Below are 10972 nucleotides of genomic sequence, written 5' to 3'. Positions count from 1 at the left end.
ATTATCATTATCATTATCATTATCATTATCATTATCATTATCATTATCATTATCATTATCATTATCATTATCATTATCATTATCATTATCATTATTATTATTATTATTATTATTATTATTATTATCTGTCAAAGGGAGATAATCTAAAAATCTACCCTTCAATATAACAAATGCCCTTTTCATTGCCTTTCTTGCAAAAGAATGGCAAGTTATAATTTTTCTGTCTTGCAGTCAAATGACCACTGTCTTTATAAGGAGTTAATAAATAAGTTTGTAAGCAGCATCACCAAGAATGTGCGAGTTATTTGGAAAAAACTCTTCCCCATTTTTTAAATACCTTGCTTAGTGGCGACGTCATAAAAACTCTGAACTCTGTTGTCATGAACACTACTGACATTGCCAGCAAAACATGATGTAAATAAATATCCGCAGTTACAAACAGCCTGTAAAAATTTTAAGTATTAATTTCATATAGTGTATCAAGTGTATTGTTATACCTGTAAGTGTACTGAATGTACACCTTTTCGGTTTACATATGATTGATGGTCATCTTTTGGTGTCTATCTATAAGAATCAGTGTTATAAGCAATTGCTTCTCTGGTGGAATGGGCTTTTGCCCAGATACATAAGATGTAGATATTTGTCCCTTTATTTGTTCCAACACATAAGTAAATGTTTCGGGATACATCCTAAGACCATAACCATTACATTATGTAATTTTAAGTATTTTTCATTATTTCTTATTTTATCTTACTGGTAAAACCTTACCAATTTATTGCATATTAATGCATTGCAAAAGTCTTAAATTACAAAATGAAGTATTATACCAGGAAGGGATGGGGAAAGCACAAAAGTTGACCTAATCTATGGCACAAAATATCCCGAAACCCGGAAGGTTATGGTTACTCACATAAGGTGTGATTTAAATTCTTCTGAGGAAAATCTTGGGACTATATTTTTCACATATCCTTCTATTTTAGTTCTTAATTTTACTGAACCCTTTACCTTATTCTTTTTAGCTTTAACAATAATTATTTCTTCGGTAACCGATCCCATTAAATCATCGGAGTTTTCGCCGCTTGAAGATGAAATAAAATTCTCTTCAGTTTTAGTTTGATTTAAAATGAAGAAAGTCATTCCTGCCATAAAAGGCTTTTGTGGTAGAAACATTTAATCAGTTTTGAAATAACTTCTGTACAACACAACATTTAAAAATGTCAACAGAAATGTCAAATGTAGCATCATGAACACATCCATTGGTCTGAATTGTTGGTACTTATTGTACACATTTTTAATTCGGACCGGTCAAATTTGGTTCCATAGGTAATGCGCATAATGCGTAATTGCGTAATTCGGACCTTAGTCCTAGTTTATAAGGTCTATGACTATAATTTCCAATTACAGTTTACTCGGTTAAAGAAATTAAAACAACTTTTATTCAAGAATATAAAATAAAATTAATATATAGCTTGAAACTAATTTGAATTTAATAATTTACTAGGATAAATCGTGTTTAGTTTTTTGTTGGTAAAATTAAATTTTTTTCTCTATTTTCCTCCAGCATGTGAATTACTAACATCGGATGACATGGATATGGATAAGCTAGATGCAAAGTATTTCTATGATTTGGGTCAATCTGTTAATCCAGAAAATCCGGCTGTATTTAATTTGCTGGTGCGGATGATAATTACAAAAAATGACAATCCCACTGAAGTCTCTAAACTGCTATTAAAGGAGCTTGAAACCAGACCAACTGATGTGAACTTATGGGTTCGGCTACTTAAACACCTTCTACAAAACAACCTGATTAAAGAAGCATACGAACATGCATCTACAATCGAGGAACAATATTTGTCTATTTTTCATAACGACTTAACTTGGTACGAAACATTTGCCGAAGTTCTCGTGAGGTTTGAAAGTGACCTTACATATAGTTCTCAGCTCACTTGGGAGTTTTGGTTCCTATCCGTATCTGTGCTGGATAGATTGGTAGCCCTGAGTTTGGATGAACACTTAGACACTGTAAAAACTAGTACCGAATATGTAACTGCAGTCTTCAATTTCGATCAAATGCTGTCTAAAGCCTCGCAGAATATTCAGACATGTCCAGATCGCCAATTAGTAACAGTATTTTTGAGCCATTATCACGCTCCGTTATATTTCTATCTAGCCACGCTCATTTTTAAACAAGCTAAAAAGGATCTAATTCAGTTCAAAGAGGCTTCCAATGTAACCCTTCCCGTTTTGTTAGCGGCTTACCATTCCTGCCCCCCCGACTTGCAGAGTATGTGGCTGATACAATCTCCAGAAAATAGGAGACGCCTTGTACAACACTGGCACAAAGAAGCCTCTTATCGTTGCTCACAAACGGGACACATCCTTCTAGCTGCTGCTAAGGATAGAAAGACTATCGTATTAGAAAAGGCAACACAGTATTCAACGGGAATGTGGCGGGAACAACTCTACAAGAAGGTGTTTGTGAAAAGAGATCAACAACTCAAAATATCGACAAGTTTTTTCGTTTCAAGCTTTCAAGTCTTAGAGCCAGTTATAAAATTGCCTGATCCTCTAGATTTAGTAAAATTCGATGAAGTTGCTCAGCTAGTCTATCCCGATTCTCTACACCACTACATTTGGCTTGGTCTAAACAGTCAGTTAAGCAACATGGAGGTGAAATCTTTCGAAGACCTCCAGTATTCCATAAAAAATTTGAACAATTGTACTCCGGAGGCATTAAACATTCTCGATATTCAGTCATTCCTTTATTGTGCTATTCTCTGTGCCAAGTCCAAAATGGAGGATACTAAAAATTTGATTCATTACAACCACGATAGGCCTACTGTTTTACCAGCCTGTATAACGGACCATTTCAGCACTCTAAACCAGTCAAAATTTATATCGATCGCTCATGAAATGTACAATAATGAACAAGTTAATATAGGTGAAGTTCATATGTATCTAATTAAAGCCATCGAAGTGGTGAGATGTATAGGTCATCACGGTTTGGATGTCAGATTATTAGTGGCTTTAGCGAAAATATTTGAAGAACGTTCGAAGAAACTTACCAAACAGTCGGAAATCGAATTTAATGATGCCAGAGCTGAAATGTACTGGAAAACTGCCATGCCGTTTTTGGAGAAAGTGAAAAATAATCAGATGATTACGTATTCTAATAACAGACTGTTTGAATATAAAGGGAAAGATATATCTATTTCCGAGGCATCATCTTACATTGAAAGTGGGAAGTTGTTCACAGCTATACAGCTGATGAAGAAGAAGGAATATAAAGAAGCGTTACATCTATTCGAACAACTGGAAGATCCTTACGCTAGTTTTTACCAGTCAGAAATTTATAAACGCATGTTTGATATAAAAACTAATCAGAACAAAGAAAATGTTACATCGGAAATGAGCAGTGAAAATATTAACTTACTCTCGCGGGCCAGGGACTGCTTATATGTCACTGAGAACAGACTTCGTAAACCGGCAGTTGACAAAACCCATCCCTTAAACTGTCAACTTGGTACTGAAATCGAGAAGATAGAAAGCCTTTTGTCCCGCATTGATCCTGATATTACGAAACACAACAAATGCGATGAAAAGTCTAATGAGAACATGTACATTAACAACCATTTGTCCAGCTCTCTCTTTTCCAGAAAAGACGCTGACAGCAGTGTTGCAAAATCAATTCTTGATAACCAAACAATCAAGGATTTCAAGGAATATATTATGAATGAATTTGATCTTTTCAAGAAAGAGATAAAGAAAGAAATCAATGAGTTAAAAAGTGGAGGACATATATATGGAGGACCTCAACCAGGTATTTGTTAACATTAGTACATACAGGCTGTCTCCTAAAAAACGCCGCAAGCCATAACTCCGTCATTTATAGTCTGATTTTAAAAAACAAAAAATTATATGAAATGGCCATGAATACACTATAGAATGCACCTTTTGGGGCATATTTATTATTATTTTTTTGAAAAGCGATAGTCAACTTTTTTTTTTCAAATGGCAATATAGGTTTTTTTATTTATTATTGTGTAGAATTCTATTCTGAATTCAATGATGTATATAAAGTCTACTTTTGTGAAACATGTATTACAGAAAAAGCATAAAAATATTAGTCAATACCGCATTAGCGCCCGATCGTTTAATTGACAATAAACGTATTTTGACTAATCATGTGTGCCTGGAAAACAAAAAATATTACAACAAGGCAAATAAACGTCATTTTAGCGTTCACGTCTCAGTTTTTCACGCATTGTATATCTTTATATGGCATTTACAGTAGATTATTTATTGAAATAAGCTCAACAGTGCAAAATATGAGTAATAATTAATTGACGGATATGATCCAGGTATACTTTCAGTGTAATAAAAATCGTGGTGCCGCAGTCCGCCTTTGCAAAGAACTATTTGCTCACAGAGAAGTTCCAGAACCACTCAAATTTGTAAGACTTGAAGAAAATTTAAGGAAATATGGTGCTTTTAAGAAACCGAAGCAAGAAGAACACCAATTTAATGCAAACATCGAGCTCAATGTTCTTCTTAACGTTGAAGAAAATCCAAAAATTTCCATTCGGGAAATTTCTAATAATATTGGAGCATCAAAGAGAACTGTATATGCAATATTGAAAAAACATAAATTCAAGCCATACATTTCATTATTAGAAATTTCCCGTATGGAAGTTACAAAGATATACAGTGCGTGAAAAACTGAGACGTGAACGCTAAAATGACGTTTATTTCCCTTGTTGTAATATTTTTTGTTTTCCAGGCACACATGATTAGACAAAATACGTTTGTTGTCAATTAAACGACCGGGCGCTAATAATGCGCGGTATTGACTAATATTTTCATCTTTTTTCTGTAATACATGTTTCACAAAAGTAGACTTTATATACATCATTGAATTCAGAATATAATTCTGCACAATAATAAATAAAAAAAAACTATATTGCCATTTGAAAAAAAAAAGTTGACTCGCTTTTCAAAAAAGGAGACAGTCTGTATATGCTGTGGAATTACAGCAATATTTTTATGATCATAATATTGAATTTCAAATGCTACTTTATTTCTTTAGAAATTTAGTCAGAAATTGATTTTTAAGCTCAAGTAAACGTAGTAGTAATTTTTTTTTAATAGAATTTGTACTAACTTTCGTTCATAATTTAACAGAACCAGTAAATTCAAGAGCTGATGGAACATCAAAAATAAGAATATTTTTCCTCAACACTGTGGGTCTGTCATTTTTTGTTTTTTAGATATAGTGTAACAAATCTTAGTGTCAAATCTTATTAGTTTTTTACCATAGGTTAGAGGTCGCTAGCTACGACCTTTCCCAGTGAGATTATGGTTTTTTACATTGTATGTCATATATAATAATGTAAAAAAGTCGTCATCAATTGTCACTGGGAAGGGTCATAGCCAGCAACCTCTAGTAATTAACAAAAACTAATAACTCTGGCGCATTTCTCACAGGTACTCTTCCATTTGTACCCAACCAACAGCTACCGTCGACTTCTGCTTCCGTCGCTGCTAGCTATGCCCAACCAATTTTAGGTGAACCATCTCACACTCAGGGCTTACCATCTACAAGTAAAGGTAAGTCCATCGAATGTAATTCAGTAAAAACTAGTAATTCTTGAAAAATCATGAAATTACATACTGTGTTTATTGTCCAATTAAATGAGCCTTTAAATCACAATTTGGTCAACTTGCCTGAATTTTTGATATAAGTTAGTTTAGGGTATTTAAATTTTTTTTTATTTATTTTTTTTTTAATAGAATTCGCACCAACTTTCGTTCATAATTTAACAAAACCAGTAAATTCAAGAGCTGATGGAACATAAAAAAATAAGAATATTTTTTTCCTAAACACTGTAGATCATTTTTTGTTTTTTTAGATATAGTGTATCAAATCTTGGTGTCAAATCTTATTAGTTTTTTTTACCATAGGTTAGATGTCGCTAACTACGACCTTTCCCAGTGAGATTATGGTTTTTTACATTGTATGTCATATACGAACCCAGGCTCATAATAGTTCGACCGGCCAAAGTTTGTAATTAAATACTTGAATAAATTACAAATTCTACCAAAATGATGAAAGATTTCCTTAAAACTACCTCACTTGTAATAAAGTATAGACTATCAATTTACTAAATTTAATCACTTTTGACAAAATTCAAATTGAGGAAAACATAGTTAACAAAAATGCAATCCAACCAATGGGTCATTATAGTTCGGCCTCTTATCATATCTGCCATGAAACTGATATAAGTTCTCCAAAACAAAACACATACTGAATAATTCAACAAAAGGTCTGTCATTATTAGTTTTACCCACGTTTTGCTTCAGATTTAACGTAAAATGCCTCGTGGTAAACCTCTAAGTAAAGATTTACGAGTTTCTATTATAAAAGCCCATGAAAAAGGTATTTCGGCCCGCCGAATATCAGTTTCTCATTCAATTCCGCGTTCTACAGTGCAAGATATTATTAATTTATACAGAAGAACCGACGGAGTCGACCAAAAAGTCAAAACCGGCCGACCATCTATAATTACAGAAGCAAATAAAAGAGCTTTACGCAGAATAGTAAAAAGAAATCGGCGGTCCAATACTAAAGAAATAACTGCACTATGGAGGGACAGTATAGCAAAGCCTATTTCAATGTCCACAACGAAAAGAACTATTCGAAAAATAGGATTCAAGTTTTACAAGGTAACTTTTTATCTTTTTTTTCTTGTTTAAATTCTTGGCAATTTTTTATTTTTTTCCAATAGGCAAAAGAAAAACCTCAATTAACAAAACTGCAGAGGAGAAATAGGTTAAAATGGGCACGAGAACATAAAAATTGGACGAATCAACAATGGCACAGCGTAATTTGGAGCGATGAGTCAAAATTTGACGTTTGTGTAGGTGACACACGAAAACGGGTTTTGCGTACACCTTCAGAGGCCTATCATAGCGATTGTTTAGTCAAAAAAGTAAAGTTTCCAGCATCTGTTATGGTCTGGGGTTGCATGTCTGGTAGAGGTGTTGGTAAACTGCATTTTGTTGATGGAATTGTTAACGCGCAGAAGTACAGAGATATTCTGGAAGAGAGTCTGTTACCATCTGTTGAGATGTGTCAAACGGCGGAAGGGCATTTCATATTCCAACAAGGCGGTGCACCGTATCATACGGCAAAAACTATTAAAACGTGGTTGCAGAATCATCAAATACCAGTATTAAAATGGACGTCTTCCAGCCCAGATTTATCTCCTATTGAGACCTTATGGCACAATATGAAAAAACAGCTTCGGAAACATCCAGCACGTTCAGTGCCTGAATTAAAAGTCACAGTACTGAATATTTGGGATAATATTCTACCAGAAGAATGTGCTTTGTTAGTAAATACAATGTCTAGCAGAATTAAAGCAGTTATTAAGAACAAAGGCGATGTAACTCAATATTAAAGAGTGGCCGAACTTTTATGACCCCTGAGACGGATAAAGTTTTCTATTGTGTAACCATTAGTCGATATATGTATTGAATAAAATGTTCACTTTTGTAAATATAAAAAGTTTATATTTTACTGTAGTTAAAAGGATTTTCAGAAATATTTCGTTATTTCTGCATAATTCATAGATTATTAAAGTATTTAGTTGAAAAGGTGGGCCGGCCGAACTATTATGAGCCTGGGCTCGTACAGTAGAACCTCGATTATCCGGGTCGGCCAGGACCGAACCGTTGCTGGATAATCGAAATAACGCTCAAACTCGCCAATTTTGCAAAAAATAAGAACTTTATTACACATAACCTATTACATACACATATACATACATATGTACAATAAAACACAAAAAGGTTGATACATATGTATGTACCTAATTGCATAGGTACAAACATTAGGTACATTATATGTTCAACAAGATGTTAATATGCAAAATTTAGTTGAAAAAATCAGTAAATTTTTGCATGTGCACTAACCAAATGGTAGATTGCGTAAGTAAATAATATGTATAGTATAAGACAAACAAGCAGAGATTCCTCTTGGTTTTTATTTTTGCGCACTTTTTTCGCCCCGCGCAAGGATAATCGAGGTTCTACTGTATTACAATGTAAAAAAGTCGTCATCAATTGTCACTGGGAAGGGTCATAGCCAGCAACTTCTAGTAATTATCAAAAACTAATAACTCTGATGCATTTCTTACAGGTACTCTGTCACATACAGTCACTCAGATCAGTCAGTCGATAGGGGAAGCCCCCAAGACCGTTTCTGCAACCGCCAACACCACCCAAAGCCTCTTCACTTTGACGCCCTCTATTACAACTACCCCAACTACAAATAACTCGGATCCACTACCTACAACCAGAGCACTTACTTCGCAACCAGTTCTGTCGGTTACCCAGATTCCTGTACTGTCTACAGCCACGACTGCGATAGCCTCTACTTCTAACGTGTTGCCACCGGTATTTTCTGCAATGGCTGAAACAATGAGTTTGTCTAAGAATGTAAATCTAAATGTTCCGACAGAAGAAACTTTGAGTTTCAACCCCGAAAATAATTCAACTTGCATCGAATGTCAAGGTCTTGCGGATAAAGGCGACAAATGCGAAACTGAACTGCCCTGTGAGGGAGCTGAATTGACTCAAGATCCTGCTGAGAAATCATCCCATGGTGCTATTAGAAAAAGAACAAAAAAAAAGCCAGCTTCAACTATTCAGCATGACAGTTCGCCGATAAGACCACGTACACGGTCTCAGAACCGTTCTAATAATGGTAAGTCCATTGAATGTAATTCCAGTAAAAACTAGTAATTCTTACAGAAAAATCGTGAAATTACATACTAAACTTATTAATTGAAAATTAAATAAATATTATAAAATTAAGTGCCGCTATATTTGGACATTCTTGTGTCTGTTAGTTACCTTCTTTTGCCTTGTCATCAGTGCGCAGTGGCGGCTCGTTAGAGGAGGTAGAGAAGACTAAGACTCCTCTGCAGTTTTTGATAGTATTGCAAAAGTTTCCTTTTAGTTTTTTTTATTTTACATCATAACATACCTAATTAATATTATTTAAGAAATTTTCTTACAAATCTATTTTCATATGCAACTAATTAGGTATACTAAGGGAGTACAATCGGCGTCAACTTAAAGTCGCTACCATCCAAGCAATTCTCTACAAATTCATAGTGTGCATTGACATTACATAGCGGTTCGTTATTAATTTAAAGGAGGATGGATTTACTAGAAAGAGCTACGTAGTGTGTTCTCAGTAATTGCACTATTCGGAATCTCCTGAAAATAAATACCTACTTAGGTTTGCTATGCGTTTTTTTCTTCAGACTCTCTCATTTTAATAGCTTCGAGACTTATTGAAATTTTTACGGGATTGTTTACCCTTTCGATAATCCGTATAGATAGACAGTCAACCAATAATTAGTACGAATTGATTAATTTATTATCAGAATAATTATGGCAAATAATATTTATACCAATGACGAATATGTCCAAGTGTTTTTCGAATCCATAAAAAATAGTAACGCTGCAGTAAGATCATACCACCAAAGATATCCAAACCCACCGATTCCCCATAGACAAACATTGGCCTTGGTGGAAAGAATGCTTCGCGAAACTGGTAAAATTCAGCCCAATCGTGAGGGTGCTGGAAGAAGGCGTAATGTCCTAACTATTGAAACTGAGGAAGCTATACTGGAACATCTAGAACAAGACTGTGGTACAAGCACAAGACAGGTGTCCAGGCAACTGCAAGTTTCTCACAGTCTTGTGTGGAATGTAGCTCAGGAAAGTCTTTTATACCCTTTTCACCATCAACCCGTGTAAGAATTGAATGACCCTGATTTACCTAACCACGTGGATTTTTGTCAATGGTACATTAATATTTCCAGGCATGACATAAATTTCCTAATAAATATACTTTTTACCGATGAAGCAAATTTTCCCAGAGTAGGTGCAGTAAACCTTCATCACATATCTAACCCATATGCGACACTCCTTTGATGTGGCGTAAATGCCGCTGTTGACCTCGTCCCTTTAAATTGGATGCTAAACGTTGCCAGATTGGGCAATAAAAATTTATATCTGAAGAAAGTGTTGTCGGTTCGAAATATTGAATAAACATGAACATAAAATACTTACACCTACATTTATCACAATTTTCACTTAATTAATAAAGTGTCTGTCTAAACGGGATGATAAATTAGATAACTAATGTATTAAAGTAAAATTGCTATATATGTATTAAATGTAAAATTACACATATTTAATTTTTCATTTTTTTTATTAGAGGTTTACTAAAATTTTGATTGATAGATTTTATGTAGTAGTAAATTCGCAGAATTACAAGTTATTTTATTAAATAGCTCAGTTAGAGTAAAGAATATAGAAAATATGTCATTTTAGGGATAGTAAACTTCCAAATGGTGTTACACTAGTTATGTAAATTTGAAATCGTTTTATCCATGCATTATTAATTCTGGGCGTCCACATTTTTCTATCGACATTTAAAAGAACAATTTATATTATAAAAATTGAATTTTTAAACAATTTTTATAAGAAATTTAAATTTATCTATATAAAAAGTACTTAATAATTATACAATTAATTGTTCTTCTTTAGGAAAGCGAAAAAAATGTATGTTTTTATTTTCTTTCTTGCATTTCCGATACTGATTTAGACATTCTTTGCAACTGCAAATAATTGTTAATAAAAACGCCAAAGTTTTAAAAATAAATAACTATAAATCCACTGTAAACAACTTTTTAAAACACTCCAATACAGCTAACGGCAACAATGTTTACAAAATGGCTATTATATGATTTAACGTAACGTCACTAACAGAAACCACGCGGAGATAAAATATGTTCGGAAGTATTCAGGCTTCATCGGTAATGTATTTAATTCGCAGATAAAAACCGTTCATAGGAGCAGCATCATTTTATGGGCAAAATAATCAAACATTCTA

The 10972-nt window shown here is 33.8% G+C and overlaps 2 protein-coding genes across 2 annotated transcripts in view; one reads left to right on the top strand and one right to left on the bottom strand.

Moving 5' to 3' along the window:
• The window catches only part of LOC108905519 (chymotrypsin-1-like), a 22483-nt gene extending 21346 nt beyond the window's left edge, over positions 1 to 1137 (bottom strand). Inside the window, exons 1-2 of the mRNA XM_018708403.1 lie at positions 1006 to 1137; positions 338 to 443 (exon numbers count right to left, since the gene is read on the bottom strand). Coding sequence (XP_018563919.1) covers positions 338 to 443; positions 1006 to 1137 — 238 coding nt within the window. The remainder of the gene's footprint in view (positions 1 to 337; positions 444 to 1005) is intronic.
• Positions 1138 to 1581: 444 nt separating this feature from the next.
• LOC111691463 (RANBP2-like and GRIP domain-containing protein 8) lies at positions 1582 to 8825 on the top strand. The gene is made up of 4 exons (XM_023454332.1): positions 1582 to 3820; positions 5485 to 5607; positions 8201 to 8767; positions 8815 to 8825. The coding sequence occupies exons 1-4, from the start codon at positions 1588 to 1590 to the stop codon at positions 8823 to 8825; spliced, it is 2934 nt and encodes a 977-aa protein (XP_023310100.1). The 5' UTR covers positions 1582 to 1587.
• The last annotated feature ends 2147 nt before the right edge of the window (positions 8826 to 10972 follow it).

The sequence above is a fragment of the Anoplophora glabripennis genome, unplaced genomic scaffold (genome assembly GCF_000390285.2).
Source record: "Anoplophora glabripennis isolate ALB-LARVAE unplaced genomic scaffold, Agla_2.0 scaffold53, whole genome shotgun sequence".
NCBI lineage: Eukaryota > Metazoa > Arthropoda > Insecta > Coleoptera > Cerambycidae > Anoplophora > Anoplophora glabripennis.
This window is presented reverse-complemented; position numbering and strand designations above follow the sequence as displayed.